At 35.2% G+C, this 22,114-nt stretch overlaps 1 protein-coding gene across 1 annotated transcript; it reads right to left on the bottom strand.

Moving 5' to 3' along the window:
• Window positions 1-18,239: 18,239 nt before the first annotated feature.
• Window positions 18,240-20,413, bottom strand: LOC107800800 (protein neprosin-like). Its single transcript, XM_075246712.1, has 7 exons — window positions 20,255-20,413; window positions 20,011-20,103; window positions 19,722-19,904; window positions 19,212-19,367; window positions 19,042-19,095; window positions 18,798-18,929; window positions 18,240-18,720 (listed from the first exon to the last, which is right to left on the bottom strand). The coding sequence occupies exons 1-7, from the start codon at window positions 20,411-20,413 to the stop codon at window positions 18,355-18,357; spliced, it is 1,143 nt and encodes a 380-aa protein (XP_075102813.1). The 3' UTR covers window positions 18,240-18,354.
• Window positions 20,414-22,114: the final 1,701 nt, after the last annotated feature.

The raw sequence follows: 22,114 nt of genomic DNA, 5'->3' as shown, positions 1-22,114 counted from the left end.
GTGTCCATCATACTTTTCAAATTTGGGGATCTTGAAACCAAGTGGAAAACGAACATCGGGGAACATACATAGATCCTTGAAGGCAACACTCTTCTTACCTTCCAACCCTTGCATATTTTTCAACTGTTGTTCTAAGCTTTTCATTCTTTGGGTCATTTCTTCCTGTGCCATCTTACGGCCAGGATTCTCAATCTTTGCAGGAAGATCGAATAGGCACGAGTGGTACTCAGGAGAATGGTATTGTTCTTGTTGGGTAGCAAATTGTGACTCGTGAGTTTTCTTTTGCACCACCGTCGGTTGTGGGATGGTAAAGACGGGTATAACAGTAGTGGTTGTCTGATTGGTTGTCAATGGCACACTTTGGGAGCGCGCAACAGAAGTTTCAGTTGTAGTCATACAGTTGGGATAAAGACTGAACCCAGGTGGATAGGATTGATCGGGCAATGAGACCGGAATGGTAGTAGTCGAAATGGATGTGAACTCTGGGAAACCATGAATATAAAAAGGCGGTCCTTGGCCATTGGCCCATGCTTGACACATTTCAGTCATTTGCTGCTTCAGTACTCTATTTTCCTCAACCACAGTAGACTCTTGTAGAACCCTCTGACCCTGAGTCTCTTGAGCACTTGTAACAGCTTCGATGCCAGTTATCAATGGCATTTTTCCCTTGGATATTGTGTTGCCAACTTACCACAAACCGACCACCTCAAACTTTTTCTATGATTCAAAATAAGAGACACGTTAGAATGGACTCAGTCGGTCCTTATTATCATCATCATTTTTATTTTATTTTTTCATTTATTTATTTTTTTGGTCGATCGAACCTGATGTGGGTTGCCTACGTATCATGTGGGAACATGAATCAGATCGTGCGTAGTTCGGGAAGATCAAGAATAAAGGAAATAAACTAACTCTTTTTTTTTATTTTGATTTTTTTAATTTCCGAAAGAAAGACTTATAAAGTAGAAAGAAAATATTTTTGGAATTTGATTTTTTTCTAATTTTTTTTGAAAGAAGGACTTCTACATAAGAAAGAAAAAATATTTTTTGGCTTTTGATGTTTTTTTTTGGGAGAAAGTCTTTCTAAAAAAAAGGTAGAAAAATTGTTTTTGGATTTTGATTTCATTTGTTTTATTTTTCTAATGAAAGACTCCTACAAATAAAATATTTTTTGGTTTAAACTTTTTTTTAAAATTTTTTTTATTTGTTTGGGATTTTTCTTTTTAAAAAAAAGACTCCTAAAAGAAGGAATTAAAGAAAATATTTTTGGATTTTTTTAAAAAAATGGGGTCTCAAAGAATGATTTTCTAAAGAAGGAAATAAAGGAAAATATTTTTAGATTTTTGAAAATTAGGGTCTAAAAGAAAGACTTTCTAAAGAGGAGATAAAGAAAAATATTTTTGGATTTTTGAAAATTGTGGGCCGGAACCGATGAGGTTTGCCTACGTATCTCACACCCGGTGAGAATCAGACCCGCGTAGTTCTGCCAGTTTTGACGGAACAAGGGAAACAATGACTTTTGAAAGCATTGGCTTATTTTCTCTCCTTTTTTTTTCAAAATTTCCACAGAGTTTCGAAATGTTTCAAATACCTACCTCACTCTTTTTTTTTTCTTGATTTTCTTTTCCTATTCTAGAAATCGGTCAACATACAAGCCGAAGCAAATAAGTAGCACGTAAAATGCATCAAGATGGTCTTTTAATTTTTGGGTACACCTGTCCTAGATGGACCCAACCCCTGTGTTGAGTCCCTAAGGTCAAATGCACGTGATGCAGACAAACGTTCCTACTAGGGATCCAGCATGAGGCTATGTTATTCTAAGTTTGAATCCTGAAGTGTGTTGCTCTAGACCTGGCTCACCCGAGCAGACAACTCGAGCCGGGGGGAGGCAACGTACCGGTAACCAAAAGGCCATCCGGCTTTGTAACTGATCCGATCCTAGTTCTAAATTAGGATATGACACTAACAGAAAAGAAGTCACGCCAGCGTGCACCTCCCAGAAGATTTAGAAGACTCAGAGAGGAGAATGGTTTCGTAGCAGTTTATATATAGTCCAAACAATATCAATGCAGTAAAAAGAGGCATTTAGCACATTAGGCTCAAACACGTAAAAAATCAGATAATAAGTAAAAGCCAAGTATAACAGTCATCTAAGCTCGAATTCTGAACCTTGAACCAGAGATTCTAGGTTCGTATCCCCAGCAGAGTCGCCAGAGTTATCACACCTCTTTTTTCCCGAACGGGGAATATGGGAAGTTTTTCCAATTTAAGTGACATGAATCGAAATGGGATTATTTATTTATTTCAGAGTCGCCACTTGGAATAATTTATGGTGTCCCAAGTCACCGGTTTATTTTAAATCCCAAATCGAGAAAATTGACTCTTATTTATGGTCTGCGAACACAGAAGACCGAGTAAGGAATTGTGTTAACCCGAGAGAAGGTGTGAGGCACTCCCGAGTTCCATGGTTTTAGCACGGTCGCTCAACTATTAATAATTGGCCTAATTATCTGATTTATTACATGTTTTAAAATCTATTGCGCATTTTTACTTTTTAACCGCTTTTAATTATTTATGAAATTATTTCTGAAACAAGTCACGATGTCGTACACTTGTCATTTTGGCACACACCGCAAACCGCGCCACATGAAATGCACCCGCGATTTACGACATGCTTATTTTTATTATTGTTTAAAGTTATGATCGGGCCACATGAAATGCACACCCGAATTGAGATTTACGTATTGTGACCATGCCACGGGAACCGTACCCATGACCACGATGATTCATTATTAATCGCGCTTAAAGCAAACTACGATGTTCGATGTTCATGAATTATTTATTCGACTATTTGAGATCGTTGTAAGGTCATGGATTATGGAAGTTGTTGTGGATAAATGTGCATGTTTAACTGCTGATTCATTAACAAATTCAAATACCTGCGACCTTTCAACAATTGTGCATTCAGCACCACTAAAATCTTAATAAACTTTCACTTTAAACTTGACAAGAGAACAAAATTAATGCATAAACAAAATACACTCTGCGTGGATATCTATAAGAACTTTCCAAATATAAGAACCCACTATCATAAACTTCATCATCCATATTTTAGTAATTACCCAATAGACTCTAACACATCTATCTTATAAGAGCAGATGAAAATTAATGCAGAACGAACAAAATTACTTAACATAGCTAAGGCAAATGTCACGGGTATAAACTATATATACAGTTTTTCAACACACGAGTGACACCTAAAGTATTGCAAAGCAAACACTACAAAACGGCAAGATGCTTACTCAACAAATCCATTCGACAATTGACACCATTAAGTCTATATTTATTCATGAAATCAGTCAACAGTTATACATGAGCTCGGAACGTACCTTTATATTGATGAATAAAGCTGAAAATTTGCAACTCAATCGGAATAACAAAGCAACAATCGTTGGACTAAAACGCCGAAATTGTGAATCGGAACCTCGAATCGGCACCGAAAAACTCGAAATCCAAACCCGACTTCAATTAAACTCCGTCGGATTTCATGGTTTCGAAATCAAAAATCAAAAGAAGAAGCTAAAATCTGTTCTGGCGGAATGAGCTGCGAGCGTAGCAGTCATCGGATGTTTCATCATTTTGTGAGTCCTTTCCTCAATAAATCAACGTTCTCTTGAACCTTGGCTAAAATAGGGACCTTGAACGGAGAGCTCAAAAGGTATCGACTTGCCGACTCAAAGTGTGAAAGCTTTTCCAATTATAAGAGTGGTGGTATGACTTATGAGAAGCAACCGGGGTAGGAGACCACAGACGGAACCGCGTGCAGCGAATTCAAATGTCTTCTACACCCCAACTCCGATACAACTTGGCAAAAACGAAATCTGGTATTCCGAAAGAAGAATTGACGGAGCTTTTAATAACTGACTCAAAAACTCAAATGATCTGAATGGCAAACGGGGATGATTTTGGCTATGGTATTTTAATTTGTGGCTGCTGAACCAGAGGAGCTTAGTTTTGGCTTATGGAGTTCGGTGACTTTATTGTTAACTAAAAGACGATGGCATAACACTAATGGTGGAGCTGCTACGGCGTTAATGGAGGAAAGCCGGGGTAATTTGGTATATGAGGAAGAAGGCGACGGCGTTCTTAATCCTAAGTTGCTAGGGTTCGTCTGTCTCTGTTGTGGTTCGGCCTCTTTTTTTGTGTAGAGGAATTAGGTTAGGTCTAATATCAAATGGGGAGTGGGTATGGGCTTGAGGGAGGAGTGGATTGCCAGAATTTGGGCTCAGGTTTGGGCCAAATTTGCCTTTAAAAGTGGCCCTTTAATTCTACAAAGCTAAAATATTAATTTCTTTTCCTAAAATATCATACCATAAAAATGTAAAATCAATCCTAATTAATTAAAATATCTATATTATGACATGAAACTATTTTTTGGTATTTTCAAGAATTATACTAAAATAAAAATGGGTTAAAAGTGATATCTTTCTAAAAATACCTAATACATGTATTAAATAGAAAAACTAAAACTACTTTTGTATTTTCAAACATATGTTTTAAAATTAAAACTAAAAGTTCACTGAAATCCTATTAAAAATAAAAATAAACAAATATTTTTGAAATATTACTTTTAAAAGTTACGCGGGTCAAAAATTACATGCTTACAACTGCCCCTCTTTGCTTGGAAACACGAAGAGTTTTTGGAGCAAAGAACAATAAGCAACGTAATTGATTTATGACCCGACGCTTATTCAAAACGAAACAAAGACGGATAAAAGATTGTGACCGAGCCCTGGTATTTGAGTTGCCTACATATCGTTGGCTTTAAAGGAATCAGGTCACATGTAGTTCAGAGGTGAATAAAGTAATGGAGTGTGTGGAGAGGATAACAGAGTCGAGTGAGATACCGTTCCGTCGAGGTTCCGGTCCACGGTCCTGTTATTACATCAAAATAAAAAAATAAAAAAGACTAACTAAGCCTGTCAGCTATGAGTTACAAGATTCCTATCTATAAGTCTTCTAAAGCTTGATCTTGAGGCTTGAATGGTTCTTCATGCAGACTTTTGATTTGAACCTTGCTGCTTGCTAACTGCAGGTGCTGATTCATTCTTCTACAGCTTCTTCGGATCAAGACTGGACATGCGGTGCTCGTGTATTCAGTCATGCCTTGAGCAGTTCATGTCTTTCATCGGCTTATGCATTTTGGATTCACTTCTCTTTTTTCTTTTTTCTTTTTTTTTTTCTTTTATTCTGGATTGAGACTTCTTCCTTTGGTCATCTCGGACTGTCACCTCGCATTCTTGAGGCGAGCTTCTGCTACTTCTAACTTGAATTGAATTCTTAAATGACTTCCCTCGTTCTCCAGGTGGGCGCCTGATGACTTAAAACTCGAAATAAATTTCCTCATTCTCCAGGTGGGCGCCTGCTGACTTAAAAACTTGAAATAAATTCCCTCATTCTCCAGGTGGGCGCCTGCTAACTTAAAAACTTGAAATAAATTCCCCCATTCTCCAGGTGGGCGCCTGTGCTGACTTAAAACAGAAATGAATTCCCTCATTCTCCAGGTGGGCGCCTGATGTTGACTTAAAACTTGAAATGAATTCCCTCGTTTTCCAGGTGGGCGCCTGATGACTTAAAAACTTGAAATAAATTCTCCCATTCTCCAGGTGGGCGCCTGATTTTGACTTAAATCTAAAATAAATTCCCTCGTTCTCCAAGTGGGCGCCTGATGACTTAAAACTGAAATGAATTCCCTCGTTCTCTAGGTGGGCGCCTGATACTACAACAAAATAGACAAAACAAAAGAAACTTTTGTGCCCCAGTTTGCACTCGGAGGATTTGTGAGTTGTTAGCAAAACTATAAATCACTTATGTTATTGATGAATGATGCAATGATGAGAGTAAAATTGAAGGCTCGACTAGGATATGCGTCTCCTAAAGAAATAAAAATCTGAAAACCCCAAACTAAGAAGTGCGTCTCCTAAATTTGAGATTGAGCTTGCGAAAAACTATAAAGTAAGCTCGACTAAACTAAAAACAAACCCTATTCTCCAGGCGGGACCCCTGATTTCAAGAAAACTAAAGATTGATAACTTAAGAAAACTAAAATTGACCCTTCTTTTTTTCTCTTTTTTTTTTTTAATAAAAAATCCAAACTTCCCCTTTCTTTTTTTTAAAACTTATTATCCTAGGAGAAAATTCATCAGACTAGGTCTTTTTTTGGTATCTTAGGAGAAAAATTCATCAGACTAAGACTTCTATCCTAGGAGAAAGTTCATCAGACTAGGTCTCTTTTTTATTATCTTAGGAGAAAGATTTTTATTGAGAGAAAATCTATCAGACTAGGACTTTTTATTCTAGGAGGAAAAGTGTGAAGAGCAATGGCAACATTTTATGCACACTAGCAAGACAAATAAAGGTAAAGATTTGAGAAACTTCCCTTTTGTCGGCTCTTCTCTTCTCTTTTTTTTTTTGACACCCAAATTCCTTGCACTGCTTTATTCCTGTTTCAAACAAAGAAAATTTTGTCAGTTTTACAAGTGGTGGTCGGTTCGCGGCCTTGAGTCTTGGGTGGCTTGACTTTGTGATCATCCAACTTTGGAAGACTGACTGCATTGGTAGTTGGCTGCACTGCTGGGAGACTCTGTTGTTCCTTACAAGGGACCTTTACTTTCTGTATCAAACCTGATTGTTTCGCTCCTAATGCCATTTGTGTTTTGTGGCTCAATCAGCCTTATCTCAAAAAAAGAGATTTCTTTTCTTGGATAACCTTTTCAGATATCTTGAATGGCTTTTGCTTTTGGAGCAATTTTGTTTCTCAGGGAGAATCACAACTGGTAAGTGTCTTTTGCACAATGTGCCACTTCATAGTCCTTGTTCGGTACTACAGGGAATCCCTGATTAACCTTGAGGTTATCTTTGCTTGCTTTAGCCAAATAGGCTGACAAGAGTCTTTTGGGGGAAACATTCGTATTGCACGAATCCTCAAGACATGTTGGCTGTAACAACTGAGTGTGCTGGCCAAATTTACTTTGTGCAACTGAAAAGCTGGTAGCAGATTTTGAAATCTTTTCTTGCTTGTTTTGACAAGGACTGACTCAGAGCGAATGACACAATGATGCGAAAAAATAATATTAACAAGAAATACCCCTGTCGGGAAGGAAAGGAGGAAGATTTTTTTTTTTGGGGGGGAGGGGGGGCAGCTAGCCTTTATGATCATGACATGCATTTTGGACTTAGCGGCCTGATCTTTCAAACTGTTCAAATCTTTCCTTTTACCATTCCTATGACATTTGAAGTCGGGCTTGTTTGTGCCAAATCTTTGCATCAGCTTCATGACTCACTTTCGACTAGTGGTGCCCCGAGAGGTTTTCACCAACAAGTCTCTCTCATTTATTCATCTCTGCTTACCGTCGTCTTACAGTGCCCGTGAGGGTTTTCACTAGTAAGTCTCATTTGTTCTTCTTTATTTTTCTTTTTCTTTTGCTTTCTTGTATGAGCAACTTGACATTGTCCTATGTCGCGTGACAAACATTGCTCATTGTATGCTTCTCTTGACATTCTTGAAGGCATATCGGAAGGTCTTTATTTGAAAGGTTTTTGGATAGGGTTGGAAAGAAGGTTGACATGAAGGCTCAAAGTAGACTCAAAATGAGGGGTTGTAGACTTACAACTCTTGGAATCGACTCTTTCAAAAGTGAAATAAAATCTTTGCCCTAGTTTCAGATATTGGGGATTTTTGGATTTTTTTTTTGAATTCTTATTTGGTTGGACCGAACCGTGTAAGGCTGCCTACTTATCCTTTTTAAAGGAATCAGGTCTAACGTAGTTCAAACATCTAACTTAACTCTTCTTTTTTTTATCTCTATCTTTTTTTTCACTTCTTTTTTTTCTCTTTTCTTTTTTTTCAAAACAAGTTGCCCCAACTTTTATTTTCTGGGGGCATGAGCTTTTAACTGTTCTTTTCTTCTTATTTTTTTTACTTGTACTTTCTAAGAGTTGCTCCAGTTTGTACTCTTTGGGCATGGACTTTTATTTTTATTTTTATTATTTTTTTTTGGACTTTTAACTATAAACTAGATTCCAAAAGAGGGTGGTCGAAGAAAATAACACAGGCTCAAAAGGGGTAACAAAGGGTATAAAGTGTTTAGGTAGCACAAAAAGGGCCTCCCAGCCTCGAGAACGCCAAACATATTATCTTTTGCGGTCACAACATTGATGACCATGTTTGTCTTCTTGGTTTGTCGTGGTCGAAAGACACTTTCCATCCCTTAATGTCAAACTTTCTAACAAACTTCAATTGATTCTTTCCCAAACCCGATTTTCACCATGATTTGAAGGTAAAACTTACTCGAGCTTAATTCCAAAGTGTTTCGACTCTTTGTTCAACCTCAAAAATATTTTTTTTTCGGTTATCCGATTCAAGATTAAATCAATTTTCTAAGATCTGGCCAAAAGTTCCGCATGCATGTCATGTCACTAGAACTAGCGGCGAAAGAACTGAGCATAGAATGAAACAAAGACAAAATGTATTTCATTGAATAACAGATAGAAGGATTTGACAATAAGACAAACAAACTGAAATCCGAGTTACGACCCTAAAATAACCCGGCTAATGAAAATAGCAACAAAACGAACAGACAAGACTCACACAAACAAAATAGAGGGATAGAAGGGTTTGACTCAATAAAATAAATAAAATCTGGATCACACCCTAGAATAACCCAGATAATAGAAAAAATATCAAAACAAACTACCAAGATTCCTTCCTAGTGAGGAGGGAATGACTTTTCAATTGCTAAGCTTGACATTTAGCCACAAATTTGCTCATCAGAATCACCATGGCCTTCTCCAATTTCAGTCGGCAAGTTCCCGAGAGGATTCTCATACTCCATGTCACCACACATCATCCCCACAAAGTGTGCATCATCATGTGCATATAAAGGATTCTGCGTGATATTCTCGGTGTCATTATCTTGGATCACTATCAGTTTTTCCTGGATCATCCTTTCTATTTCTCTTTTCAAATCCCGACAACTTTCAACATTGTGCCCCTGGGCATTGGAATGGTATTCACACCTTTTAGAAAGGTCAAAGTTTCTTGCACGTGGGTCCACATGATTTGGAGGAATAGGTGCAATCATGTCATAATGCTTTAATTTCTCAAACACACTTGCATAGGACTCTCCTATTGGTGTAAAATTATCTTTCAACCTTTGTTCCCCTCTATACCCCTGGCTCCGTTGTGGGTTATAGGGCATTTGAAAATTTTGTGGAGACTGGTGGAGATTTTGCGGTGCTGGTGCTCGCTTTCTGGGGTGTCTTGGTGGCTGGACAACATACTGAAATGGAGCAATAGAGTATTGTGGGTTCTGAGGTGGATAGTAGTGCTCAGGGGAATCATCGAAAACCTGATGAGGCTGCTCATACCTTCGAGATGTTCTCCTAGGACCTCTTCTCGACCTTATTGTCATCATGGTTTCTTCATCCTTCTCATTCGTGTCACTAAAATTATCAAATTCAATCTTTACAGCCTGAGTTGCAGCTTTGAGAACTGCTTAACTTATAATTTTGCTTGTCTTAAGGCCATTCTCAACCATTTCCCCAATTTTGATTGCTTCCAAGAAGGATTTGCCAACTGCGGACATCATGTTTTGAAAATAATCTGGCTCTTGAGCCTGAAGGAAGACAGTGATTAGCTCGTGGTCATCCATGGGTGGCTTAACTCTAGCTGCTTGCTCTCTCCATTTAATGGCATATTCCCTGAAGCTTTCAGTCGATTTCTTCTTCAAGTTAGAAAGAGAATTGCGGTCTGGGGCGATGTCGATATTGTACTGGAATTGTCTGACGAAGGCCCGGGCCATGTCATCCCAGACATGCCAGTGAGAGGTGTCTTGATCAATAAACCATTCAGAGGCCACCCCTATCAAGCTTTCCCCAAAATAAGCCATTAGCAATTCTTCATTTCTTCCCGCACCTCTTAGCTGATTGCAATACCTTTTCAAGTAAGCTATGGGGTCGCCGTGTCCATCATACTTTTCAAATTTGGGGATCTTGAAACCAAGTGGAAAACGAACATCGGGGAACATACATAGATCCTTGAAGGCAACACTCTTCTTACCTTCCAACCCTTGCATATTTTTCAACTGCTGTTCTAAGCTTTTCATTTTTTGGGTCATTTCTTCCTGTGCCATCTTACGGCCAGGATTCTCAATCTTTGCAGGAAGATCGAATAGGTACGAGTGGTACTCAGGAGAATGGTATTGTTCTTGTTGGGTAGCAAATTGTGACTCGTGAGTTTTCTTTTGCACCACCGTCGGTTGTGGGATGGTAAAAACGGGTATAACAGTAGTGGTTGTCTGATTGGTTGTCAATGGCACACTTTGGGAGCGCGCAACAGAAGTTTCAGTTGTAGTCATATAGTTGGGATAAAGACTGAACCCAGGTGGATAGGATTGATCGGGCAATGAGACCGGAATGGTAGTAGTCGAAATGGATGTGAACTCTGGGAAACCATGAATAGAAAAAGGCGGTCCTTGGCCATTGGCCCATGCTTGACACATTTCAGTCATTTGCTGATTCAGTACTCTATTTTCCTCAACCACAGTAGACTCTTGTAGAACCCTCTGACCCTGAGTCTCTTGAGCACTTGTAACAGCTTCGATGCCAGTTGTCAATGGCATTTTTCCCTTGGATATTGTGTTGCCAACTTACCACAAACCGACCACCTCAAACTTTTTCTATGATTCAAAACAAGAGACACGTTAGAATGGACTCAGTCGGTCCTTATTATCATCATCATTTTTATTTTATTTTTTAATTTATTTATTTTTTTGGTCGATCGAACCTGATGTGGGTTGCCTACGTATCATGTGGGAACATGAATCAGATCGTGCGTAGTTCGGGAAGATCAAGAATAAAGGAAATAAACTAACTCTTTTTTTTTATTTTAATTTTTTTAATTTCCGAAAGAAAGACTTATAAAGTAGAAAGAAAATATTTTTGGAATTTGATTTTTTTCTAATTTTTTCCGAAAGAAGGACTTCTACATAAGAAAGAAAAAATATTTTTTGGCTTTTGATGTTTGTTTTTGGATTTTTGGGAGAAAGTCTTTCTAAAAAAAAGGTAGAAAAATTATTTTTGGATTTTGATTTCATTTGTTTTATTTTTCTAATGAAAGACTCCTACAAATAAAATATTTTTTGGTTTAAACTTTTTTTTAAAATTTTTTTTATTTGTTTGGGATTGTTTTTTTAAAAAAAAGACTCCTAAAAGAAGGAATTAAAGAAAATATTTTTGGATTTTTTTAAAAAAATGGGGTCTCAAAGAAAGACTTTCTAAAGAAGGAAATAAAGGAAAATATTTTTAGATTTTTAAAAATTAGGGTCTAAAAGAAAGACTTTCTAAAGAGGAGATAAAGAAAAATATTTTTGGATTTTTGAAAATTGTGGGCCGGAACCGATGAGGTTTGCCTACGTATCTCATACCCGGTGAGAATCAGACCCGCATAGTTCTGCCAGTTTTGACGGAACAAGGGAAAGAATGACTTTTGAAAGCATTGGCTTATTTTCTCTCCTTTTTTTTTCAAAATTTTCACAGAGTTTCGAAATGTTTCAAATACCTACCTCACTCTTGTTTTTTTTTCTTGATTTTCTTTTCCTATTCTAGAAGTCGGTCAACATACAAGCCGAAGCAAATAAGTAGCACGTAAAATGCATCAAGATGGTCTTTTAATTTTTGGGTACACCTGTCGTAGACGGACCCAACCCCTGTGTTGAGTCCCTAAGGTCAAATGCACGTGATGCAGACAAACGTTCCTACTAGGGATCCAGCATGAGGCTATGTTATTCTAAGTTTGAATCCTGAAGTGTGTTGCTCTAGACCTGGCTCACCCGAGCGGACAACTCGAACCGGGGGGAGGCAACGTACCGGTAACCAAAAGGCCATCCGGCTTTGTAAATGATCCGATTCTAGTTCTAAATTAGGATATGACACTAACAGAAAAGAAGTTATGCCAGCGTGCACCTCCCAGAAGATTTAGAAGACTCAGAGAGGAGAATGGTTTCGTGGCAGTTTATATACGGTCCAAACAATATTAAAGCAGTAAAAAGAGGCATTTAGCACATTAGGCTCAAACACATAAAAAAATCAGATAATAAGTAAAAGCCAAGTATAACAGTCATCTAAGCTCGAATTCTGAACCTTGAACCAGAGATTCTAAGTTCGTATCCCCAGCAGAGTCGCCAGAGCTGTCATACCTCCTTTTTCCCGAACGGGGAATATGGGAAGTTTTTCCAATTTAAGTGACATGAATCGAAATGGGATTATTTATTTATTTCAGAGTCGTCACTTGGAATAATTTATGGTGTCCCAAGTCACCGGTTTATTTTAAATCCCAAATCGAGGAAATTGACTCTTATTTATGGTCTGCGAACACAGAAGACCGGGTAAGGAATTCTGTTAACCCGGGAGAAGGTGTGAGGCACTCCCGAGTTCCGTGGTTTTAGCACGGTCGCTCAACTATTAATAATTGGCCTAATTATCTGATTTATTACATGTTTTAAAATCTATTGCGCATTTTTACTTTTTAACCGCTTTTAATTATTTATGAAATTATTTTTGAAACAAGTCACGATGTCGTACACTTGTCATTTTGGCACACACCGCAAACCGCGCCACATGAAATGCACCCGCGATTTACGACATGCTTATTTTTATTATTGTTTGAAGTTATGATCGGGCCACATGAAATGTACACCCGAATTAAGATTTATGTATCGTGACCATGCCACAGGAATCGTACCCATGACCACAATGACTCATTATTAATCGCGCTTAAAGCAAACTACGATGTTCGATGTTCATGAATTATTTATTCGACTATTTGAGATCGTTGTAAGGTCATGGATTATGGAAGTTGTTGTGGATAAATGTGCATGTTTAACTGCTGATTCATTAACAAATTCAAATACCTGCGACCTTTCAACAATTGTGCATTCAGCACCACTAAAATCTTAATAAACGTTCACTTTAAACTTGACAAGAGAACAAAATTAATGCATAAACAAAATACACTCTGCGTAGATATCTATAAGAACTTTCCAAATATAAGAACCCACTATCCAAAACTTCATCATCCATATTTTAGTAATTACCCAATAGACTCTAACACATCTATCTTATAAGAGCAGATGAAAATTAATGCAGAACGAACAAAATTACTTAACATAGCTAAGGCAAATGTCACGGGTATAAACTATATATACAGTTTTTCAACACACGAGTGACACCTAAAGTATTGCAAAGCAAACACTACAAAACGGCAAGATGCTTACTCAACAAATCCATTCGACAATTGACACCATTAAGTCTATATTTATTCATGAAATCAGTCAACAGTTATACATGAGCTCGGAACGTACCTTTATATTGATGAATAAAGCTGAAAATTTGCAACTCAATCGGAATAACAAAGCAACAATCATTGGACTGAAACGCCGAAATTGTGAATCGGAACCTCGAATCGGCACCGGAAAACTCAAAATCCAAACCCGACTTCAATTAAACTCCGTCGGATTTCATGGTTTCGAAATCAAAAATCAAAAGAAGAAGCTAAAATCTGTTCTGGCGGAATGAGCTGCGAGCGTAGCAGTCATCGGATGTTTCACCATTTTGTGAGTCCTTTCCTCAATAAATCAACGTTCTCTTGAACCTTGGCTAAAATAGGGACCTTGAACGGAGAGCTCAAAAGGTATCGACTCGCCGACTCAAAGGGTGACAGCTTTTCCAATTATAAGAGTGGTGGTATGACTTATGAGAAGCAACCGGGGTAGGAGACCACAGACGAAACCGCGTGCAGCGAATTCAAATATCTTCTACACCCCCAACTCCGATACAACTTGGCAAAAATGAAATCTGGTGTTCCGAAAGAAGAATTGACGGAGCTTTTAATAACTGACTCAAAAACTCAAATGATCTGAATGGCAAACGGGGATGATTTTGGCTATGGTATTTTAATTTGTGGCTGCTGAACCAGAGGAGCTTAGTTTTGGCATATGGAGTTCGATGACTTTATTGCTAACTAAAAAACGATGGCATAACGCTAGTGGTGGAGCTGCTGCGGCGTTAATGGAGGAAAGCCGGGGTAATTTGGTATATGAGGAAGAAGGCGACGGCGTTCTTAATCCTAAGCTGCTAGGGTTCGTCTGTCTCTGTTGTGGTTCGGCCTCTTTTTTTGTGTAGAGAAATTAGGTTAGGTCTAATATTAAATGGGGAGTGGGCATGGGCTTGAGGGAGGAGTGGATTGCCAGAATTTGGGCTCAGGTTTGGGCCAAATTTGTCTTTAAAAGTGGCCCTTTAATTCTACAAAGCTAAAATATTAATTTCTTTTCCTAAAATATCATACCATAAAAATGTAAAATCAATCCTAATTAATTAAAATATCTATATTATGACATGAAAGTATTTTTTGGTATTTTCAAGAATTATACTAAAATAAAAATGGGTTAAAAGTGATATCTTTCTAAAAATACCTAATACATGTATTAAATAGAAAAAATGAAACTACTTTTGTATTTTCAAACATATGTTTTAAAATTAAAACTAAAAGTTCACTGAAATCCTATTAAAAATAAAAATAAACAAATATTTTTGAAATATTACTTTTAAAAGTTACGCGGGTCAAAAATTACATGCTTACAAGTACTACAGTAATGATGAATAAGGATCTATATACCAAATAGACATACCTGAGGATGATAAGTATGATTCTTCAATAAAGGATGATCAAATGCAGGTTGTTGATAGAAATCCACACAGCCATAAATATCTTCATATTCGGTCTACAAAATAATATAACTTGTTATTGGTTTTAAGTATATAGATTATTTATGTGTAATATTATTTTCAGTTCTATGAAAAGAACATAATTGAAAACAATACAGATAGACCAATTACTTCCCGAACAGACCAAAACAAAAAATAAAAATCTACCTTAATAGTTTTTACTGCTGGCTTATTTAAAAGTTTTAGTTGCCTCTCCAATGCTTCATGGTCCTTCTTTGATAAGCCCTCAACTTCATCATGGTTGAGATAAACCAAAATTGCAATCAAAAGTTGTATAACGCTTAGATGTATTCTTGTGGTCTTCATTCTATAATAAATTTAAAATATATTATATTAGATACAAATAAAATCATCAAATTAAACATAAAGGCTAATAAGAGAAATGGAAAACTATGATTATTGTGCAAATAACTAGCACATGACATATAATCCATCCTTTCAAGGATGGAATTTAAGAAATAAGAGACCAAGTACCTGATTTCTTTTTATGGGATGGAATACTGAATGATTCTACAAGAATAACATACTTTATATAGGAATTGCGGGACATTTCATAATCTCGTAATTCTATTGTTTGCATTGATTTACTTTTATTAGATTGATTCGTACAATCATTCTGTCCTTAAATTAACAGATATGAGATCTTCTCCTTAAATTCTTACTACATATTTATGGCACAATTAGCTCGAAGAGGCAAACCTACACGTTATGCAAATAAAAATCACCTATTTATGGCACAATTAGCTCGAAGAGGCAAACCTTTATGTGAATAGGCTATATATAACGCATGTCTCTGGTGGTTCAAGCTTTATAATAAAATTATATAGTACTAAATAAATAACTTTCAAATGCATGAGTTTACACTTGATGCTGATTAAGTTTATTTTACCCCATTTGGGCTAAATATCAATTTTTTATTAACTTAAAAGATCATGATTCTGATACTACCATATAAAAATATTCTGCAACTGCAAAGATATAGGGAAGAAAATCATAACGAATAAAAGGACAACAAATTAAATCAAGAAAAAAAAGTTGGATGGGAATGAATGGAATATTTAGCTTGTCTTTTATTGTTTATTTTGGTACTCCTTTTATTTTCAGATACTATTAATCTTTGTGAGTGCAAGCAATAAATCAATGGAGATTCATCACCTAGTAATACTAAATCACGCTTATTCATCTTCTAATTTCGTAGTATTTATTTTCTATATAACTTTTAATCACTATCAGTATACAAAATTAATGGAGATTGGAGAAATTGAATGATACTTTAAGATTGAATTCATAATAAAAAATGATTGTAGCGAGGTCATCTTAGTTCTGCTAAATTGTTGTGTTCTTGTTACTTCGTGCCAAAGAATCAGAATGATACCAAAATATTCATTATTTAATTTTATTTTTCACGTTAATTTCCTTTCAGTCTATCAGATTAATCCTTCTTACCATTCTATCCATTAATTAACAAATCTTGAATTTTTTTAATTCTTATATTTTGGTAAAATTAGATCTTTCATAATATATATTTTAGATGTTTGGGTTCTTAATTATTATTCCTCCTTTAGAGGAGTTAAAATCTTATTCTTAGGAGTAACTTATGTTAATATATTATCTGGATATTTTGGAGTAGTTAATGCTATTATCATTTAATAAAAGATTAGAGATCTCAAACGTAACCTTCTCATTCAGCAAAGATGGCAAGTTAGATACGTTTACAAAATAATTCAAGAAAAGAAAAACAAAAATCACATCAGCATTATGATTTGAGATTCTCATTCAGAATCATGCACCCTTCTTAGTCTAGTTTTTCTTGTTATATCAAATATTATAGCCTACTCATCCACCAATCAATAAAGCGGCAATCGTATCAATTTGGCTTTTTTTCTTTTCTCCTTATAGATCTATGTGACCTTTACTAATTCTCTATATTTTATGGGGCACATAAACTCATAGTTTTTCCACCAAATTATGTATTTTATGTATTTATTTTTTAAAATTGATCTAATATTATTTATTGGCACCCATATTTCATAAATGTTGAATGATGCACTTGGTTGAATATTAGTTTATTTTGCCAAAGGAGTATGATCGATTCCCACTTATTACTTTTTCTTTCTCCTTTCTTTAGTAGTGCACTAATATTCTAAAAATTCTAAGATCAGCCAATACACACACATACATATATATATATATATATATATATATATATATATATATATATATATATATATATATAAACGATAGCAGAGTTAAGAACAGGGTTGGTATTGGACCCTTGCCTTGATGGCGAGTTGTCAGTGTGACAGTATTAATATTACATATGCCATAACTTATCTTTCAAAAGTAATTCCTGACCATACTGCTTCATGGCAAACACCGAGGAACACTACAAAAAAACGGGGGTAATTGCGGCGGACTATTATGCGTATAGCCGGGGGCGGATCCACCCCTTTACAATGAGATGGCATGGCACCTGCTAAGATGATAAAAAATTTATATACCTATGTTGAAACTTTCTTAAATTAAGTTAAATATCTGATCCTACCACCCACAGCGGTAAATTAGACAAAGGTCCCATGACTGGTAAATCTTTTTGAAAGCTTTTCTCATGTGTAAAATTCAAGTTGGAAATTATCTTGAACCTTATCCCACTTTCACTTTTCGTGTGCTTTTTATTTTCTTTTTGTCCTAGTCATTTTTCTTTTCGGCTACCTCCCAATTTTCTATTTTTCGTTTCATTATTTTTTTTCTTTATTCTATTATTTATATGCGGTCTCTAACAAGAACACTCAAAAAAAGACTCCAAAATTATAAAATTCTATAAAATAAGCATTCCTCTTAATCTCAAATTTATGAGTTTTCTTCTTCATATCCGAAAAATTTGGGTCTTAATGGGAATTTTAGATTGAGATCAATTTTTTTCATCTTTTTTTGTTATATCATAAAAATTTGTGTTATTCTATGGTTATTAAATATAATTTAAATCTCTTTAGTATTAGATTATGACAAATATTCGTAAGCATTGCTTAAAAATATGATATTTATGATTTTGATTTTTGAGAACTTGTAGTTTATTTAATTCTACACTTATGGGGTATAATTTATCTATTGAAGATATTTTTAAAATTTTCTTATTCTGATAGATGTAATTCCCTTATTGGAGATTGGAATTGTACTTATAGTTCTTTTTCTCATATAGTTTGATATGGTATGATCTTATATGTGAATTCCTTTTGCTCTGAACTGAATTCTTTCGCGGGTAATATCTAAACTTAAGATAGGGTGGCAATGTAACCAACTGCTATGTGTTTATATATTTTGAGTATTCTTACATAAACGAGTTGGAGTATGAGATCAAATGACATAATATTATAGGGAATAAACAAACACCAGTACAAGTACGACCAAAGCTTACTTTTTTTCATTTATTTATAACTGAGACATTGATGCAAATAAGGGTAGCTTTAAGTGGAAATCATTTCCTAATACTAGGCTAAACATACATGTAATTTATTTGTTAGAACCAGGACCCCCATAAAAGACCGCATGCCCAAATTCCTTATTGGTAATTGGTTTATTCGCAACCCGGTATAGGGCGTGGGCATCTTCAAAACTTGATACCGCGGGATCCCGAGTGTTGCCAACAGAATCAAGAATTGAAATTTTGCTACAAAATGCATCTTTATCGGTGTCTACAAATTTAGGGAAACGACCAGAACCCATTGGAGGAAAAGTAGGGACTGAACTAAATGCCTCTCCACCCCATGCTGCCTGTGATGCAAAATCCTTTAATCCCGTAAAAAGCTCTGAAGGCCAAAAACCAATTTGTGTGAAATCATGACTATAACGGAGCCACCATCTTCCATTTTTCAGATCCTGCGTATAAGAAAATGATTATATATGCTCTATTACTTTTCGAATGAGATGAAATTTTAATATGGTATTAATCTAACCCTTTGAATGAAGAACGTCTGTTCGAATATGCGTCCAGGTGTGGAAGTCAGAAATACCATGTCCAAAGGTATTTGCGTATTTACAATTACGAATCCAGGGCAACGTGTGTTGAAGCATTGAGTTGTGCCTGCCTATGTCATGATGTAACAAATTTAACTAACCTTGAGTAATTAAGGATATTTTCCTAAAGCATGGCTCACTAATATTTGAATGAATAATAATAATAAAAAAAATAAGACTTACTTTAAACAATGAGAAAAATCGAGTACGAGTATCGCCATATAGGATTGGATCCACCTAGATCAACATAACATTCATTATCAACTTTTGATATTCTATTGTGTAGAATTAAAGCTAAGCAAGAAAGGGGGATTGAATTTCACTTAGCAAAATTAATTAAAAGTAATACTTACACGCCACCCAGCTTGTATTTGGTCACGGCCATTTTGTACCTTCACGATGGATGCACTCCACTGGTTCGAAAGAACCTTTGGATTATAAATACTACTTATCGTTCCAGCTCCCGAAATCTTGAGATTTGGATCATTTATTGTTTGTTCTAGAGCAAACTAAATGTTCAAATCAGAATAAGTAACACGATATGCTCACATTGGTTGATAATAAAAATATCCCTTTTTTGAAAAAAAGTTGCAAGTTCTTAACGAGGTATAAAAACAAAAATATATGCAAGCCGCATTGAGATTAACGTCCACATATACCCATAAATCCGAAATCTTAAAATCAATTAATAAATAAGATGGAAATCATGAGTTTCAATGCCATAAGAGCTCCAAAAAGATGATAAACAATAGTGGAGTTCCCACTTGGATTATGTTTAATTTGTTGCTATTGCATATAATTGTTTCAATTTCCATCTTAGTGAATTAGGATAAACAAAAGCAGTTTATAAAGGAGCAGCTTACGTGAAAGACGCCACCAACATAACTAGTATTAAATCTCCTCTCTCTAATGAGATCTTCTTTCGTAGTTCTTCTAATAGGAACTGTTCCCATTGGACAACCTCCATCATTAAGCCCGATTCCGGAGGAGCTATTGGATGTTGACGATTTTTTGTTTCGCTTTAATAGGGAGAGAGATGGTTTCATCTGCATGCATCGTGTACAAAAATTCAAGAATCACAATCATTCTTACTTTCACAATACAAGTACTACAGTAGTGCTGAATAAGGATCTATATACCAAATAGACATACCTGAGGATGATAAGTATGATTCTTCAGTAAAGGATGATCAAATGCAGGTTGTTGATAGAAATCCACACAGTCATAAATATCTTCATATTCGGTCTACAAAATAATATAACTTGTTATTGGTTTTAAGTATATAGATTATTTATGTGTGATATTATTTTCGGTTCTATGAAAAGAAGATAATTGAAAACAACACAGATAGACCAATTACTTCCCAAACAGACCAAAACAAAAAATAAAAATCTACCTTAATAGTTTTTACTGCTGGCTTATTTAAAAGTTTTAGTTGCCTCTCCAATGCTTCATGGTCCTTCTTTGATAAGCCCTCAACTTCATCATGGTTGAGATAAACCAAAATTGCAATCAAAAGTTGTATAACGCTTAGATGTATTCTTGTGGTCTTCATTCTATAATAAATTTAAAATATATTATATTAGATACAAATAAAATCATCAAATTAAACATAAAGGCTAATAAGAGAAATGGAAAACTATGATTATTGTGCAAATAACTAGCACATGACATATAATCCATCCTTTCAAGGATGGAATTTAAGAAATAAGAGACCAAGTACCTGATTTCTTTTTATGGGATGGAATACTGAATGATTCTACAAGAATAACATACTTTATATAGGAATTGCGGGACATTTCATAATCTCGTAATTCTATTGTTTGCATTGATTTACTTTTATTAGATTGATTCGTACAATCATTCTGTCCTTAAGTTAACAGATATGAGATCTTCTCCTTAAATTCTTACTACATATTTATGGCACAATTAGCTCGAAGAGGCAAACCTACACGTTATGCAAATAAAAATCACCTATTTATGGCACAATTAGCTCGAAGAGGCAAACCTTTATGTGAATAGGCTATATATAACGCATGTCTCTGGTGGTTCAAGCTTTATAATAAAATTATATAGTACTAAATAAATAACTTTCAAATGCATGAGTTTACACTTGATGCTGATTAAGTTTATTTTACCCCATTTGGGCTAAATATCAATTTTTTATTAACTTAAAAGATCATGATTCTGATACTACCGTATAAAAATATTCTGCAACTGCAAAGATATAGGGAAGAAAATCATAACGAATAAAAGGACAACAAATTAAATCAAGAAAAAAAAGTTGGATGGGAATGAATGGAATATTTAGCTTGTCTTTTATTGTTTATTTTGGTACTCCTTTTATTTTCAGATACTATTAATCTTTGTGAGTGCAAGCAATAAATCAATGGAGATTCATCACCTAGTAATACTAAACCACGCTTATTCATCTTCTAATTTCGTAGTATTTATTTTCTGTATAACTTTTAATCACTATCAGCATACAAAGTTAATGGAGATTGGAGAAATTGAATGATACTGTAAGATTGAATTCATAATAAAAAATGATTGTAGCGAGGTCATCTTAGTTCTGCTAAATTGTTGTGTTCTTGTTACTTCGTGCCAAAGAATCAGAATGATACCAAAATATTCATTATTTAATTTTATTTTTCACGTTAATTTCCTTTCAGTCTATCAGATTAACCTTCTCATTCAGCAAAGATGGCAAGTTAGATACGTTTACAAAATAATTCAAGAAAAGAAAAACAAAAATCACATCAGCATTATGATTTGAGATTCTCATTCAGAATCATGCACCCTTCTTAGTCTAGTTTTTCTTGTTATATCAAATATTATAGCCTACTCATCCACCAATCAATAAAGCGGCAATCGTATCAATTTGGCTTTTTTTCTTTTCTCCTTATAGATCTATGTGACCTTTACTAATTCTCTACATTTTATGGGGCACATGAACTCATAGTTTTTCCACCAAATTATGTATTTTATGTATTTATTTTTTAAAATTGATCTAATATTATTTATTGGCACCCATGTTTCATAAATGTTGAATGATGCACTTGGTTGAATATTAGTTTATTTTGCCAAAGGAGTATGATCGATTCCCACTTATTACTTTTTCTTTCTCCTTTCTTTAGTAGTGCACTAATATTCTAAAAATTCTAAGATCAGCCAATACATATATATATATATATATATATATATATATATAAACGATAGCAGAGTTAAGAACAGGGTTGGTATTGGACCCTTGCCT

The sequence above is a fragment of the Nicotiana tabacum genome, chromosome 23 (assembly GCF_000715075.1).
Source record: "Nicotiana tabacum cultivar K326 chromosome 23, ASM71507v2, whole genome shotgun sequence".
NCBI classification, from domain to species: Eukaryota; Viridiplantae; Streptophyta; class Magnoliopsida; order Solanales; family Solanaceae; genus Nicotiana; species Nicotiana tabacum.
The sequence above is the reverse complement of the archived record's forward strand: the minus strand, read 5'-3'. Positions and strand labels throughout refer to the sequence as shown.